The following is an 18411-nucleotide window of genomic DNA, read 5'->3' as shown; positions in this document are numbered from 1 at the left end:
CTTTGGCCCCTTGAGTGTGGCTTGTCCACAAAATACCACGGCCTGGGTGAGTCTATTTTGAAGAAGTGACGTTAGGAAAAGTTTAAGTTAAAAAAATTTGGCTTTCAAAAGAAATTAAAAAAAAAAATTCAATCGTTGTACTGTTGATATTTGGCTCTGTTGACTAATGAGTTTGCCGACCACTGGGCTAGACTTACAATGCTACGTAATGTGGTGTGTGATTTTGGTTCCATTTTGCTAGTTCATGTCGCAGGGCCTTCCTCTGAAAGGGGCAGCAGAGCAGGCTGGCCTGGATGCTGAAGGGGGCCAATCTCTTCCCCTCACAAGCCCACACCTGAGGGGTCTTAGTAAGTGCACAAGCCCATTGCTTTTCTAGAATACTCCTTTTGCCAAACATTAAGGTAGAAACATGTCCTCTCTGAAAGTTACTTGTGCATTGCTAACACACAGACAAGCACCATATTTTGGAAAGATTCTCTTTAAACAAGATGGAGTTGGAGAAAAAGAGGTAGCATCTGAATTTTTTATCAAATGCCAACAGGGAGTAGAAAATGGAACACATTATATAAACACTAAGGTTCTTTAAAATTCTATTTTTAAACTATTTTTCCTATTCAGATTACATTTATTTTTTAATAGAAAATTTATAATCTGAGAAAACCATTAAACCAAATCATGCCAGCATAGTTTTATTTATGGTGAATGTATACAGCATATAGTACATATTAGTAGGTCTGAAAAATAAGCACGTGATAGAGGAATTGCCATCTTTGAGTTTAGGAAATTAGTGTCACCTATGAATTATCAAATTAAGGTCCAATGTGACAGAGAGAAGTTGAAGATTCCTTATTACATTAAAGACAATTGCTAACACAACTTCTTTACCAGGAAGGGTAAAGCTGAATTCCCAGATGTATATAATTAAGTATGCATTTTCTAGATAATGTTAGTGTTCATTTTTTATGGGGAGTGTTTTCAATGCCCTGCTATTGTTTGTCCTAGTCAGCGTGGGTTGCCATAACAAAATACCATAGACTTGGTGACTTGAACAAAAGAAATTTATTTCTCACAGTTCTGGAGGCTTAGAAGTCTGAGATCAAGATGCTGGCAAAGTAGGTTTCATGCTGAGGCCTCTATTCAGTTTCTGGTTGACTGCCCTGAACTGTGTCCTCACGTGACTTCTTTGTGCTCGTGACTAGTGAGAGAGACCCAGCAAGCTCTCCAGTGTCTTATAAGGGCACAAATCCCATCATGGGAGCCCCACCCTCGTGGCTTCATTTGCCCCCAATTACTTCCCAAAGGCCCATCTCTAAATATCATAGTGGGGGATGTAGGGTCTCACAATATGGAATTTAAGGGGGACACAGGTATTTAGTCCATAGCACTGTTGAATGTGACTTGTGGGCTATTCAATTAAGTATTTTCCCCCCTGAATATTCCATTACAGCATTCCTTTATTTGACAGATGGGCAAGTCTGACAATTGTAGGCGGTGACATTTAACTGAAGTGGTCTTATATGTAACTTTTAAAATGCTTTACCACAATGAAATAAGGATCCGGGCAGGATTAATGAGCAGTCATGTAAGGAATGAGCACAGACAGTGGGCCATTTTTCTCTTCGTGTTTTTATTTATAATATCTATCATCTCTGGTATTTCATTTTGGTTGTGTATACTGAAATGCTGAGAAAATAGAGAGTGTGTCATATCATATTCTTTTAGAATAAAGACTGAAACCGAAGCCCCAACTTATAAACCTGTATAACAAATGATATGCATCGCAGCCAGATAAGCAGAATCCTGTGAAAAGACTGTGTTCTCTGTGTAAGTGCAGCTTCCAGAATGAGGCAGACACCCCTTTACTCTCAAACCCCTAATAATATGATCCTTCTTCGGTTAGTTAGAATTTATCACATGCCATGCACTCTTGACTTTAAAGAGAACTACATGCAGAATTAGACTGTGCCTGTTGGGACTACCAGATCAATTACTTTGACTTCATTGCCTGGTCAATTCAGTCAAATAACTGGCTTAAGTGATTTTTTTTTTTTCTGCTGAATCTGCCAGGTAACTTCATTTGGTGTGAAACTATTGACCTGCCATGTCGTCCAGGGCCTGTCCTAGGCACGTTGGGGGGAGACACAGGATTAGAGAGTAATGGTCCCAATGGGTACAGTGTTCACAGTACAAAACTGATTCATAATGCCTGGCAGGATGAGAGCCAGGGCTAAGGGCCCAGAATAAACGGTGTCGTTGGTGGTTGTTTATATTTCATGGAATGTAACAGTACTATAGCAATTGCAGAATACCACGTGGGCCTCCAGGAGAATTGAACAAAGGGGAGGGAAGGGAGAAGGGGCAAAACACTATAACAGAAACAGGAACAGAATTTTAGGGAACAGATTTAGCCTGCCTCAGGAGCACTGGTGCTGAGAAGACTGGGTTATGAATTAGTGAAACTAGATTATGGAGGACCTGGGGTCTCAGGCCAAGGAGTTTAAGATTCATCTTAGAGGCTGTAGGAGCCACTGGAAGTTTTTAAGCAGGTTAACCATGGAATAAAGTTGGCGATTTTGGAAGGTTGCCTGATAGTGGCATCTTGATGGGGACCACAGAGGAGGACAGAGATGAGGGTTGTCTTTTTTCCCGATGCCTGGGCAGCTCCTCTCTGTTAGCACACTCACAGCCTCCTGCTTTTACACTGTGGATGCTCAAAGGCCACTGCTGAGCTCTGAGCTAGAACACAGATGTGTCCACACTGTGCAGGCCTGTACCCCGACTGCCAGACGCTGATGGCGGGAATCGTTCAGGTGCACACATTGATGCCTCTACGTGCCAACTGTTCCAGCCTACACTGAACTCAGTGGGCAGTGCCTCTAATTTTAGGTCTCCTTCCCAGTTTTCTTTTTATTTTATTTTTAATGTTCTAAAGGCCTGGTGCACGAGATTCGTGCACTCAGGCTAGGATGGATGTCCCTCAGCTCAGTCGGCACCCTCTCACAGTCCAGGAGCCTTCAGGGGATGTCTGACTGATAGGTTAGGCCTACTCCCCCAGGGGACTGGGCCTTAGTGCTCCTGAAGAGTCAGGAGAGGCTCATCCACCACCGCTACTCTCGCCAGCTATGAGCCCAGCTCCTGCATTGAGTGTCTGCCCCCAGGTGGTCAGTGACCATCATAGTGACAGGTCATTCTGTTCAGTTTATTTGTATATTAGCCTTTTATTATATAGGATTTTTATTTATTCCAAAAAGGAAGGGAAAGGAAGAGAGAGAGAAACATTATTGATGAGGCTGCTTTCTGCACCCTCCTACTGGGGATCCAGCCCGCAACCCAGGCATGTGCCCTTGAAAAGGAATCAAACCCAGGACCCTTCAGTCCTCAGGCTGACACTCTATCCACTGAGCCAAAACAGCCAGGACCCCCATTTTTGTATAGCTTCTCTTCTGGACCCCACCACTTATAACCGAACTTGACCACTTCTCTTCCAGAAAGAAGTTGGTCAGTCCCTCAAATTCGGGAGATCATTTGCTGAAATGGAGGAAGCTGTGTTGTGTGACTAGGCCTTTAGCTTGAAGCCCACGGCCTGCTGTTCATTGATCTCATTTTCTTTTTGCTTTGCTTTTGGTTGTGGAGGCACCTTGGTCAGAAGAAAGATCTGCTGAATGTGTAATGTCGATCAGATGAGAGCTTGGTGTTTTTGCATCTTGGAGATAAATAAATCTCAGCAACCTTGTATCCCCATTTTACAGACACTGTGCTTATTTCAGACTAAGGTGGTCACAGGGCACAGCACTAAGATGGGGGAAATATCCACTTGTCACGGCATCATGAGCCTTGAAAGTCTATCAGCTGATCACTCCCACCCTTAGATACACACACATATGCATATTCATTCATTCTCATTCTTTCTCTCTCCCCTCCACCCCAGCCCCTTCCATGCTTTCACTAAATGATCTTTCTGCATACAAGGAGGAGAAGGTGTGGGAGAGAGGACTTAGATGTGGGTGGTGAGTTTGCTGGGATCCTGTTTATGTGACTAGAACTCTGGCTTCCACCTCCGAGAGGTCACCTGTTATGACGTTTGTCCTGCAGAGTCAGACCTCATCTCTCAGCATCTAAGGGAGCAGTACAGCTATGAAGAGGGCAGACAGGCTCCAGAGCCACGAAGTGCAGCAGGCGTACCGCCTTCTCTATCACTGCGTTTTTCTTGATACATCCTGGCTCTGTAGGTGGCCACCTTAGTCACATGGATATCCAGGTTCAAATTCAGCCCGAGGTCTGTTGCCTAAGCTCGGTGGGCACCTCTGCCTCACCTGTAAGGCTGGTCATGTGCACCCACATTTAGGACTTCTTCATGTAGTTGAATTCGATCTTCCTGAGGACTTTTTGAATAGCAATCCTGGTATTTCATATAGTTGCTCCCACTGACAACTTCATAAGCACACCAGTGGATAACTTGGTACCCCGTATCTTTATTCAAACCACCGTTGATACGGAATAAACACCTGCAGTGCCAGTGTTGCCGCACACCACCAGTGCTATCTAGTCATTCACCCAAAGCCACTGAATGAGTCTTGTTACCGATCATCAATCCAGTGAACTGTAATAAGATAAGCCCCTCCCCCCTTTACTTCTCCAAAGGTTAGCTCTTCTGAAAGACATTCACTGCCGCCTTGGCTCTTCACAGAACTCTGGACCTGATTTCTCCATGACACGCTGATATCCCGCACTTTTGTAGGGCTGTTTAGGGCAGATACAAGACGACGTGCAATAGTAGCATCAGAAGCCTGACTTCAAACCTAGACCTTGGGTTCCAGGCCCAGTTTATTTCCTCTGTATCCATCTTCCGGATGTGGGCTGGGCTGCCCTGGAGACCGGCACTCCTTTTCTCTGGCTCACTGCTCGGCAGGATTGCTGCTAACAGATCGTTTCCAACTCCAATATTCTATGATTTTTATTGATCTTATGAAACGTGATTTAGGTTTGTTCAGATTATTCAATTAACATACCATTTTTGTTTATCTCAGCCTGTCAATATTATCAACACCTATTCATTCACATTGATGAAAAAAGGAAACATAGAGAATTTGAACAGTTTAATGAGCATTTGAATGTCTTAAAACATGACTTAAAATATGATCCAAACTTTATAATTATTAAACAACCTAGCCCAGCACTACCCATAAAGTACACATTTCTTTTGCTGGATTCTCAGTATTAAAGTTTAATTCACAGAAGAAACTCGCTAAGCTACCCCACCTTGCTCTCCTCCTGAGCATCTTTCCAGCCCCTATGGGGACTGCTGGCCTCAGAATCTTCTATGGGGGGACGTGCCCCCAATTCATTCCTTCTGTTGGTTGTTCAATGTGTGTGTTTTCCTTTCAGCTCACATCTTTCTTGTTAGTGGTAAACATCAAAGGGAGTCTCTCCATCCTCTCTCCTGTGAGTTCCTGCTCTGACAGTTATACTCTCAAAGATTTATGCAGCATAACAGCCACAAAGAAATGATAAGCAGAATTTTCTATAATCAATGTACTTTCTTTTAACAAAGACAAGAATACCCACATAATGCATCTTTACTTTCAAGTAAAACTCAAAATGATTCTTAGAGCAATTACAGAAATACTGATAAACTTTTTGAGAATTTTTAGTAAATCTAATCTTCTTTACACATGCAACACACAGACTTATTGAATTAGAGCAGGTCAGATTTTCTTATATCTTCATGTGGATATCTATAATAATAAAAGTGTAATATGCTAGTTAGACTGAACGACCTTCACGACGTCATTCTAGACGTCCTTCCAGATGAAGCCCCTGTAGCAGGGGTCGAGGCAGAGGCAGTTAGGGGCGATCGGGCAGGCAGGTGAGTGGTTAGGGGTGATCAGGTAGGCAGGTTGAGGCAATTAGGGACAATCAGGCAGGCAGAGAGGTTAGGGATGGTCAGGCAGGCAGGTGAGTGGTTAGGGGCAATCAGGCAGGTAGCAGAGTGGTTAGGGAAGATCAGGCAGGCAGGCAGAGTGGTTAGGGGCGATCAGGTGGGCAGGCAGGTGAGAGATTAGGAGTCAGCAGTCCTGGATTGTGAGAGGGATGTCTCCCGATGGGTCCCAGATTGTGAGAGGGTGCAGGCTGGGCTAAGCCCTCCCCCACACTTGCCCCATGCACAATTTCGTGCACCAGGCCTCTAGTTTAATATAAAAAGTATTTAATTAGAGAGACAAATGATCATTGGGTCTCTTACTGAATAACAAAATACACCTTGCATACAGTTAATGTGTGGATCACATGCTGCATTTTAATTAAAAGTTTATACTTTTCACAGTACTCTATATAAAGAAGCTTTGAAACAGTAATATCATTTGTATGTTTTAGTAATGGCAAAAGAATAAAAATAACATCACTCCCCTACTGGGACATTCTCACAATTCAAAAGGTTTATTTTATCTTGTACATATTCTTATGTATAGCCTGGATAATGCCAGACCAAGTAACAGTTACTACAATTTTTTATTAATATGAATTAAATATTAGCAAAGCATACTGATTAGTGGTGGGTTGGCTTTAAAGTATTAAGTATGGGATTAAACTAGCAGTACTAAGGATACTTTAAACTACAAATAGTATACAAGCTAAAAAATAATATTGTCATTCTCAGTTATTGTGATAATTTCATGGACAGGAGTGAATTTTGCTGTGACCTTAAATTTAGCCTTTCAATGTGGCCTCATAAACAAAATTACCTTTAACTTTTTTAAGGAAAGAAATGGAAAATTTCCACAAATTGTTTGTTCTTGCCTTATTCTGAGCTTTGTGATATGTATTCAGTACTAGTTCTTGATAATTTGTTAACAAGGGGTTTGTAACACTTTGGACAGATGCACATACTGTTTTCAATCTTCACGGTTAATTATTCGATTTTGTATTTGATGCCAGAACACCCTGACTCCTAATCACTGCTCATTGTTGCAAGTCCATTATGTTCTAACTGTCTGAGTGCTCCCATTGACCTTGAACTGACATTATAAGCTGTGTCTAATCTTTTCAGTCTATATTTCTAATGCTTCTTTTCTTTTTTCCCTTTTTTTTTCTGTTCCCTGTTTAGCATCACAATGGGGCTGCCTCTGAGCCCAGCAGCTGACTCCGCCCGCTCGGCCAGGCACGCCCTCTCCCTCATCGCCACTGCCAGACCACCCGCCTTCATCACCACCATAGCCAAAGAGGTGAGTGGAACTTCAGGGCTCTGTTCTCGCATTTAGAGGAATTATTGGGCACTGTGAGCTGAGGATCCCACAAATCATCCTGTCAGCCAGTTTGTTCTAGAACAATGCAAGCTGACAATTTTGTCCTGCAATAAATGCATCTGTACCTGTGGGCACACCAAATTCCACACTGGCCCAGCCATTACTCTGTGCTTTTCTGTTCTATCGATAGAAGTTAATCACTTGGGAATATTTAACAATAATTTTTCAATCTGAGAGAGCAGGTTTTTTCAAAATAAAATACAGAGCGGGACTAAAGTTTTACAGTTGGGACTACATGGAACACATTGTTTCTTCTTAAATTATTATTTATGAATTATTGTACTATTTTCTATATAAACAACTGTAAGCTTACTTTTGCCCACCCTGTATATTAAAGGTCTTTACATTTTTCAAGTATGTTTACCTGTAATCAAAACCAAACTTCTTATTTCACATTGGCTCTCCAACTGTAAACAAAAATGTAAGCCATAAACTTGCTAATTGTTTTTCCTATTGCATGTCACACATAAAGACTTGAATACCAATTGATTCCCGCATTCTTAGTGTTCCAACTAATTGCCCACATCTGACTGAGGAACCAGTGAGGAACAATGGGCCAATTATAGGATCTTCCTGTAGGCCGCAGTAGCTGGAAGGACTGGAAAAGATGATGGCTGCTCCTAAGTGTTTTTAAGGTCTGTTTCTTTTCAGCCCGAGGAACATGCAGACTCCATGTTTGTGGGGTCTGGGCCCTGTCTGAGTTGTTTTTCCTTCAGCTGTGATGAATTTTTAAAATACTAAATAAACACTTCAGAGTCTGCTCTGATAACCTGAAACTTATTGGGCCTGGGTCTGCCCCGGAGCCATCCAGAAGAGGCACGCAGCAAATATTTGTGACATGAAGGGAGGGAGGAAGGTCCTAAGCAGGCTGTATAGGTATATAAGAGGCAGTGGGACTTTGAATTCATAGCTAAAATAAATTTGTTTACTTAAGGGTGTGTGTTTTTCTAATAAAGCACAGTGTTAAAGTGCTTTAAAATATACATATGTATATGTATTTATGCGTTTATATCTTTATGGACGTGGTATATTTGTATAAAATGTATGTATAAATGAACGGACTTAGGGGATTGTCTTACGAGTTTTTCTCATCAGTGGGATATGCACAGATAGTAATATTGAATATGTAGAATAAGCCTTATCTCAGTCTGAGCACATGTACAGGTGCTATAAACACCAGGCATTAAACAGTCTCTTTAAAGTAAGTAAACAAGTATTTATATTAATTGTCCGAGTTGTTTTTTTTTAACTTAATTTGCACCATATACATATATGAGTATTTTTAAATGAACTGTTAAAATAGTCATACTTTGAATTTATTCTATTCCAGCACTTGGTTAGAAGATAATTTTTAAATATTTTAATGTAATAGTCCACATTTATTGGCTTTTATTTATTTTTTAAAAATGTATATTTTATTGACATTTTACAGAGAGAAAGGAAGAGGGATAGAGAGTTAGAAATATCAATCAGCTGCCTCTTGCACACCCACTACTGGGGATGTGCCTGCAACCAAGGTACATGCCCTTGACCAGAATCGAACCTGGGATCCTTCAGTCTGCAGGCAGAGGCTCTATCCAATGAGCCAAACTGGTTTGGGCCATTTACTGCCTTTTAAAAACAAGTTTTCCACTTCACTTTGAGTTTTTGAGTAAAATACTGAACTATTTCTCTCTGTGATTGAGTCCCCTATGCTATCCCCATACCTACTCTGCTGACCAGTCCAGGGCCAGTCCAGGGCCCACCGCTGCTCTCTCTCCTCTGAACCATGTAAGACTTACAATCTGTATGGGGAAATCACACTAAACTTACCTTACTTACAGTGCTCTTTATTTTTTGAGGCATGTTTATTTTAATTTACCAACTTGATTGTAAAGCACCCAGCATGGTGCCTGAGACCTAGTAAGTGTCACATAAACATCACTTACTGTGATTACTGTATCGTGTCTTAAATTTGCTGAAGCCCTTAACTGCTCTTCACCTCAGGGGCATATATACCAACCTCACAGACCTTCAGTCTGTCTTTCCCTGAGAAATACCATGGTAATATTATATTAAAGTCTTATGTAACCGGGAACTTAGATAATTTAATTAGAGAAGCCTTAACTGGGTTTTTATTCTACTAAATACCCCTTCTTCTGCAATCAGAAGTATTTCCTGACTCACCCCAGGAGGTTTGTTCTTGTTGATGTTTTATGTATCTACTGTAATGATAATTTCCAGCGGCTAGAAGTGTGAAACTCTGTCAAGGGTCCACCACATCTATAGCACGGAATGTCTTCACAGGTCCACAGACACACTGCTCTGGCCGCAAATACCCAGTCTCAGCAGAATATACACACGACCGCGCTCGCACGAGCTAAAGGGGAAATTCTGAGAGTCATTGAAATTCTCATTGAAAAGATGCCCACAGATGTTGTGGATCTCCTCGTGGAGGTAAGAATACTCTGTTTTAAATGACACAACAGCCTGAATGCAATATTCCAGTGGAGTAATATACATCTCTAAAAGAGGCCTTATTTAAATTTCCTCAGAAATCAAAGCGATCGCCATGTCCATGTATCATTCACCTGGAATTAATTGTTCTACATGAGAGTAATTTTTAAAGGTCATGTTCTCTTTGGCATCTTCCATTATAAATAAAACAAAACACCTACAGTATGCTTGGATAAAAGTTACTACACTGGGTATAAACAGGAACAGCCTTTAAAGGAAATAAGTGGTTTCTTTATTTTATTGCATTGTCTTATAAATGTTTTTTGCAGGTAAAAGGTAGCCTGCAGTATAAAGTAAATATTCTTTAGTTTTTAAGTAGATATTAAAGTTAAACTGCCTATAATTTTTATGGGCCAGTGAGGCCTAAGTTAATCATTTAAATTGGGAAAATTAAGTATTTGAAATTAATTTTGGATTTGTATCCTTCTTGTAAAGGTTATGGACATCATCATGTACTGCCTCGAAGGATCTCTGGTTAAGAAGAAAGGCCTTCAGGAGTGTTTCCCAGCCATCTGCAGGTAAAGAAGCCTGTGATAGCACACAAAATAATGTCAGTAACAAATAACTGTTAAGAAACCTTGAACATGGTTAGTAGTTTTGCTCAGTTAGAAATCCGATCATTAATTAATATCAGCTTGCTTTCTAAAACTATTTAGGTGCTTATAATAAAAACACAACATGAAGTTTTCTCAAAACTTAAGAAATGAATGAGATAACATCTACTGAATATGTCTATATTCTTACATTGGTACTCAAATTAACATTTACATGAAAAAAAACACACAGGAGAGTGAGGGAGTTTGTGGCATGAGAGAGAAAATAGACTTGGCAGTCCATAGAACCCTTTATGCCACATTTTTGTTGGTAGATTTTATTTTTAATTTAAAGGTCAGCATCTATATATTGTATGTGTTTTGCCTATGAGAAAGCAAGAAAAGAAGCTAAAACTTTTATAAATAGCATTGAATATATTAATTATAACCATAAGAATTTTATGTGTATAGCATATAATTGTTATGAAATAAAGATTTTTTTAAGTTTCAAAATGTAGTAACATTATGTTTATTTTCCTTTTAAAAGAGCAACCAGTTGGTCATAGTTACATAACATTTTTCGTTTTAAGACAAGTTCAATGATTTTAGTTATTTTTGCTCAGTTCTATGAGTACCTTGTGGTGGAATGCTTTGTTTTACACTATACGTTTCCTGAGAGTAGTATATGTATTTTTGAAGTATATGTATTAGTATGCAACAATTCTTAAAAATATGTATATGTTTAAGAAAGGCATTATATAAATTAAAATATTTGAAATATATGTATTAGTGTGCGACAATTACACCATGCATCTTTATGTTTTCTGTATTCCAGAGTATTATGGCAAGCATTTGATGAATTAATTACTACACTCTATAAGCATGCTCATGTATTTTACATTTTTACAGTAGGTTTTATATTTTTGTCTCTTTCTGATGTATAATACACCATCCAGAAGTTAAAATATGAAGACACATAAGAAAAGACTATGTTATATAATATTATACATGTGTACAGATGCGTATTTTCTTGTGATATCCATTAGGCATAATAGAATACCATAATTTTTTAACATCTTGCCACATTAATTCTGGTCTACGCTTTTTTGTTAAAAAAATGTACGTACTGGATTTTTCATACAGATAATTGATATTAAGAATTAATGTAGCTGTTATAGTCGCAGGCTATTGTTCTTTAAGGAAGGAAATGTCTAAGTGAAAATGGTCATTTGTCTGTCACCTAGTGGAGGTGAGGAAGCGTTTTTTCCTAGGACTGATCTTACTGAATGCTAGCAAAGCGTTCCTTACAGCACCAGTCACTGCTGTGAACAAGCCTCCGGGAGTTACGGAGAGGAATCCGTGGTGCTTACAAGGCCCGTTCTCCTTGCCGGAGAACGGCCTCCCCCCCAGCAGTGTCCTCGGTTCCTTAGGTCACCTTCGTTTGCTGCACATCCACGTTTGATTCCTATTGTTTAATCACCGGAGGAGAGTAAGGATCCTGCTTCTGTGCTAAGGAAGCAGGCGTCTAAACTGAATGCTTAATACCAGGTTTTTTTCTGATTGACAGAAAGCAATTTTTTTGTTGTTTATTCATTTAATAGCATTTATTGAACACCTACTGTGTATCAAGTACTAGCTAGGCCCTGGGGATGCAGTGATGGATGAGATGATATCCTGAAGAAGCACAGGATGTAATGTAATTATAAAGATGAATAATGCCAGGGTGCTGGGTCATGTGCTGGAGTAGGATTACATACCAGGGACAGGGTTAGACAATAAATGGAGTGCTGAACTCTGGATAAGGGAATCTTAGGAAGATTCACAAAGGAGAAGGCAGACCAATGATGATATCTGTGACAATGATTTGCTAAAAGGGGCTGTCAGTTGAAGAGAAAGATTTGTTCTCAGGGGGTTGGGTGGTGGTAATAGATGAGGTGGTGAGTTTGGAGAACACGTCACTGAGGGTTGTTGGGATGATGGGCTTTGCAGAATGAATGGTCACATGCATCTTCAGTTGCACAGAGAACCAGGCTAGCAGATGGTGAGAGCAAAAAAGTTTGGTAAGTGCTGTGTTGTCTTGGCTAGAATGTAGGCTGAGGTTGGGAGTCTAGTAGAGTACTTTTAATTTCAAATGAAGGAATTAGGCCATTATTCTATAAGCAAAGGAAAGTCAGCAAAGTTTAAGCAAAAATGTGTAATTCTCTTCCCAGAACAGTTTATAAGACATAACTTTATGAAACACCGGATTTATTTTTTAAAAAACAAAAAACAGTTGTTGACTATCTCTTACTGAATTATGTCAAATATTATTTGTGCTGTGAGTGGATAAGCCACATAGGCCTACTTATTTAAAAGTTAACCCATAAACATAGAAAGATTATTAACAATGTAAGGCATAAACTTATGTCAAATGTGATTAGGAACAGATAATGTATTATGGATTGTAGATGGGACCTCAAAAGTTTTACAGGTCAATGCCACCCTGCCTATTGACTGATTTGTACTAGGTTGATAAGTGAACAACAGCAAAAATATCAGCAGAAGTTAATATTACTTCCTTGAAAATATGCTATGTTCATTCACTTCATTGTACTAGGTGCCTTCCAGCAGTTGTGAACCCGCAACATATAGATAAATGCATTTCACTAAATAGGAAACTCCAAATTTGATGATGGTGAATATCTGTGGTCCAGTCACGTGACATTTTCTTTTAAAAATATTTATGTAACTTTGTATTCATTTTTGCTTTTTTCCTTTTCTTTCCCTTCCTTTACCTTTTTAAAAAAGTTGCTATGATTTTAGCTTAAGTAGTCTCTGTAATGTTGCTTTATACCAATATTAAGTTGCTGTGGCTGGTAGATCATAAAAAGGGATAAAACTTCCTTTAGTATTCTTTTTAAATGAGATATTTGTCAAAGCACACAGATAAATGCTTATGATGTGGGTATTCAGAGGATGTTAGTTTTCTATGGGTCTCTTCATCTTCGTATTAACGTAAAAATACTATATATATATATATATATATATATATATATGAAATTAGTTAATATATATTTGAATGGATAGTAGATGTTTAAAAAGCACAGGACGCTATCATTTTCATATATGTAAAAATTTTGGTTTACTTTTTAAAATAGTAACTAATTTCTAGTCAAGTTATAAAGGGAATCTTCCCATCTCAAGTTGTATTAATTCAATTAAGAGCAAATATAGTATACTGAAGTCATTGAATATTTAAAAATTGAAAGTATTCTGCCTTGCTTGGGTTACACATCAAATTCACTATTTTCTTGAGTTCCAAAATGAAGTAGCATCTTGGAATGCTGATTGATCCTGAGTTTTCTTGGGTTTTGTTTTATGTTCTTTTGCTTTTACCTCGACCACTGGGCTTGTGATTCTGATGTGCACCTGTGTTTTGAGCTTTCAGTTTAAAATTTTTAAGGTGGTAATTTCTGTAAGATTTTCTTTACTGTTTTATCACTTATTTCTCAGATTGCATATTAAAATAAAATTCCATTTTATTGTTATTATGAAAATCTTCAGTCTTTGCTTAGGTTTATCTCTGTGTGTTGCTATAGACCAAGTAGTCAGTTTTATTACTTATAGAATGGCTTAACATATAATTTAATGAGTGATGAATTTATCCACCGAATTATATAGTTAACTGAATTTCTTTGTTCTCTGGCATCTTTGTTCAAATCACATTTAAAGTTTAAGCTACAAATTATAAAGATATTGAAAGGATTGATATAAAAAGTTTGGTTTTTCTAATTTTGTTTAGATAATAGCTTTTCAATCAATTGCTAAAACATTTTTTATATCTTATACTTGAAAATAGAAATGGTTTAGAACACATGCCAATAAAATTTGAGAGACATTCTTTCTTATCACTGACTCCAAAACTCACTTGCTGATGCATATTAAAACATGAGGTGATAGCAATACACAATTAATAAACTAATGTAACCATCTTTTTAAAATTTATGTAAGACTTTACAAATTACCAAGTGCTTTCAAACCTATTCTTAAAATATATATATACACATATATATATGTATATATATATATCTTTAAGAAAGGCATTATATAAATTAAAAGTTTTGAAGTATATATATATTAGTATGCAACAATAAAGTTGTATCTTCAAGGTAAAAGCCAAAACTTCTTATTCATAGTTCATTGCTTTTGCCATCCAATTTCTAACCTGTATTAATTTATTTATCCACTTATACATACAAGGTGGAGCAAAAGTAGGTTTACGTGTGATTATGCAAAGCACAGTTTATTCTTGTATTATTATTTATTAACTAGAGGCCTGGTGCATGGATTTGTGCACCAGTGGGGTCTCTTGACCTGGCCTGCACCCTCTTGCAATTTGGGACCTTTTGGGAGATGTCAGATAGCTGGTTTCGGCCCATTCCCCACAGGCCCAATCCAGACAGGAGGGAGCCCGATCCCCACAGGCCTGATCCAGATAGGAGGGAGCCCCTGATCCTGCGCATTGAGCATCTGTCACCTGGTGGTCAGTGCGCGTCATAGCAACCAGTCAACCAGTCCTTCGGTCATTCTGTCACTTAGACTTATATATTTTTGATTACTGTATTATTTTCCATATAAACAACTGTAAGCCTACTTTTGCTAACCCCTGTATACACACGCACACACACACACACACACACACACACACACACACACACTCTGACCTTGTTCCATAAAAGATCTTAAGAAGCTTTGAAAGTTAATGTAAAAATAGTGAGGGAATTGAGGCAACGGCAGTGTAAGAGTGGGAAAGAAAGACAAGGCCACAGTGAATTTAAAAGTTCTATGTATTTTCCAGAAGTGAGCCATAAATTTCTCTAAACTTCTTAGCAGCCAGGGTGCAAAGAGGGGCAGATATTGTTCATATGCTAGAAATAGAGTACTTGTTTACCGAACTTTAAAATGGAGATCAACAAATAGTAGACAGAAAATGTGTGTAACTTATTGGCCATCCAGTATTTGGAGATTTTGCAACTCTCGATGTGTTGGGAGGGAGCTCACATAATGGTTAAAGTACATTTGGTGCTTTTTAGTTGAGAGAACTGAGAACACAGATAAAAAAGTGAAATTTAAATATAGGTATTGAGAGCTCAGTCCCTCTTGAGATCATAATAATCTGGCCACTCAGTGTATATAGATAGTGGCATCCATTAATAATACAAGAAAATTACTTAAATTTAAATGCCCTTGAGAAAACACACCACCCACATCCTTCAAAACACAGTTATACCAAAGCAGTTCTGCCAGACTTTTTAGCACTATATCAAATAAGGCTATATGATTACATAAGAATTAAATACCATTCTTTTTAGAACACAATATATTATCAACAAGATTGTTGCAACATTGAATTAATTTTATGTTTATCAATAGCAGAGAAAGAAGTATAATAAAGTAACATTTAAGAAATGAATTTTTTAGATTCTCCCATCTCATTGGACTTTGCTTTGCCTTTATCTGTCTCTCAGATGATCTTCAAAAAGGCACCATCCAGCACTATTCTTAGGGGGTTCTGAGTAATTTACATTTAATTTCCTGGGGAATAAATAATGCAGCAACCTCAGTTAAAAATACCCTGGACACTAAGGACATAGAATTAAACCTCTTTCAAGTCTCGGGAAGGTCAACATCACTGAAGTTTCCTCAGAATTCATTAAGATTTTGTTCCTAGGTGCTCTGTTACTGAACTTGAATAGTCTTATGAAGACCCTTATGGTAGCCCAGCCAACACTGAGCCTGTCATGCTTGATGCAGTTTGATGAATTATTTCTCTTTCGGTTACCATGTAAACTCTTACTCACGTTACACTGCGGTATTTGATGCATAAGACATAAAAATGCAGAAGTGCACAGATGTTGCTGAACTAAGAGAAAAGCAGTATAGAACACATACGTGTGATAGACACTTGTTCGAAGATGAATGCATTAAGGGTTTATTATATATTTTACAAAACTACTCTTTACTAATCTCAGAAGATAAAAAAATAAGCTCTTATAAGCTACTGACTGTCGAAGCTCAATTAGAAAGGAAGATAAAGTACCTCTAGAAATATAATGTGATTATAATGTAATTTTAAATTTTAAGGCTATTTTATTATGTTCTGAGGGACTCGAAGTAAAATAATGCATAACAAATAAAGGATTAGGGATTCTTTAATGAAATTGTAAGTGGATGGGAAATTTTGATTGTATTTGGAGATAGAGAAATTTCAGGATTTTTTTTATAGCACAAGTTAGATATGCTTCTAAACTTAATTTTTAGTCACTTAGAACTCCTTTATGCAGATTGAGGAAGGGGGTTTTGCATTCATTTCTCTTGCAGTGCCTGTAGCAACTAGTAGAGAACTTCCTCTATCCCGAGAATTCCCAGATAGATCCTTATTTCATGCGTTTTATTCTTTTAGGTTAAGGCAATTTATTTGATATATAACCAAGAGTAATTTAACTTTTATGCCTTCTAAAGACTTGTCAAATAAATCCACAGATCCCAAAGAAATCCTTTGTTGGGCTCTGTCCCAATTTTTAGTTTAGAAAATATGAACACTCAATAGAGGCACTCAATAACTGTGGTGAGTAATGAGACCAGCCATGCCGCTTCACGTGTGTAGTCCTTAATTTCTTCGTAATAAATGGCACCAGTTATTTCACTTAAGCTGTGACCTTGCTGCATGGTTTTTATAGAATTATAAGTTGTAGAATTTCAAATCTGAAAAGGACCTTATGTTACGAATTACTTACTCCTGTCCTTCATTTTGCAAATCGACACATTTAGGTCATTGTTGTGCTGACAGTCAAAATCGAAGGCCTGCTTTGCTGAACAGATCCCGCCCATCTCTGGGTTCCGCAGGGTGGGTGTGCACCCATTGCACTGGCAAGCACAAGTCAGGGGGACTCATGAGGTGTGCCATCTCATGAGAGGACAGGGTGTGGCCCAGCCCCAGACCTGTTCCTGGCTGCATCCCTCACTCCATCTTCTCCCACCTCCTCTTGGATTTAGCTCTTCAGAAAATCCTCCTCTCCCTTTTATACTGAGCTGCTCTCAATGGCGTCTCTTCCTCAGCCTGAAAGCTTGCTGCTATCTCTTATTTAAAACCCTTATTTTCCTTGTATCTCCTTTCTCTTCTGTCCAGTCTCTCATTTCCCCTCCTTCAGGAAAAGGAGTCTGCACTCTGCCCATTTTGTTACCTCTGTGTCCTCTTAATCTGCTGTAATCTGATGCTGGTCCTTGCTATTTTGCTAGTATCTCTCCCTACCCCTAGTTACAATTTTTTGATTGCCAAGTACTTTTTAGTCTTCAATGTTGTGGGTCTCAGAACCCATTAAAAATTTAAAATCCTAAAGAGTTTTTGTTTATAAAGGTTGTATCTAGAGACTTTTAATGTATTTGAAATTAAAGTTGAGAAGTTTAAAAAATATTTATTGATTCATTTCAAATAACAATAAACTCAGTTCATATTGCTATAAAAACACATTTTTATGAAAAATAACTACTTGGCAAAACAAAAGAAAATACTAAGAAAAATAGCATTGTTTAACATTTTTGCAGATTTCTTTAATGTCTGGCTTAATAAAAGACAGGTGGACTTTCACATCTACATCTGTCTTTAATCTGTTGCCATGTGTTATTTGAATGTTTAATTGTATGGTGAAAATCTGGTCTCACATAGATACATAATTGAAAAAGGAGGAATCTTTAAATTGCCTTTTAGATAATTTTTTATCTTACTTGGTAATTCACCAAAACTCAACGCATGACTGTTTTTTAAAGGTTAGTGGCAGTGTGGAATCTTAATTCGTAATGAGCTTTTCATACTGTTGTGTTCAGTCTACTGGTGTATCCTGTGCTTTAAGTGGGTCCTTCTCCCGCGTGTGATTTTGAAGCATTTTCTGCCCCTAAAGGTCTTAAAGTAGGCGTGGCAGAGATAGGGGTATAAATCAGAGAAATGCCATGACGCTGTGATAACAGAGTATCCAAGACATAGAAGAATCCTAGGTGATGTGACTAAGCAGACTCAGTGGTGGGGCTTGGCAGTTGTGCCCAGG

At 38.3% G+C, this 18411-nt stretch overlaps 1 protein-coding gene across 6 annotated transcripts in view; it reads left to right on the top strand.

Moving 5' to 3' along the window:
• WDR7 (WD repeat domain 7) overlaps positions 1-18411 on the top strand; it is a 265735-nt gene that overhangs the window by 190130 nt on the left and 57194 nt on the right. For all 6 annotated transcript variants that reach the window (XM_036417625.2, XM_036417624.2, XM_045574696.1 and 3 more), the window contains 3 exons: positions 7103-7220; positions 9588-9737; positions 10233-10315. In XM_036417625.2, coding sequence (XP_036273518.1) covers positions 7103-7220; positions 9588-9737; positions 10233-10315 — 351 coding nt within the window. The remainder of the gene's footprint in view (positions 1-7102; positions 7221-9587; positions 9738-10232; positions 10316-18411) is intronic.

Source organism: Pipistrellus kuhlii, unplaced genomic scaffold (genome assembly GCF_014108245.1).
Source record: "Pipistrellus kuhlii isolate mPipKuh1 unplaced genomic scaffold, mPipKuh1.p scaffold_m20_p_6, whole genome shotgun sequence".
Lineage (NCBI taxonomy): Eukaryota > Metazoa > Chordata > Mammalia > Chiroptera > Vespertilionidae > Pipistrellus > Pipistrellus kuhlii.
The sequence above is the reverse complement of the archived record's forward strand: the minus strand, read 5'-3'. Positions and strand labels throughout refer to the sequence as shown.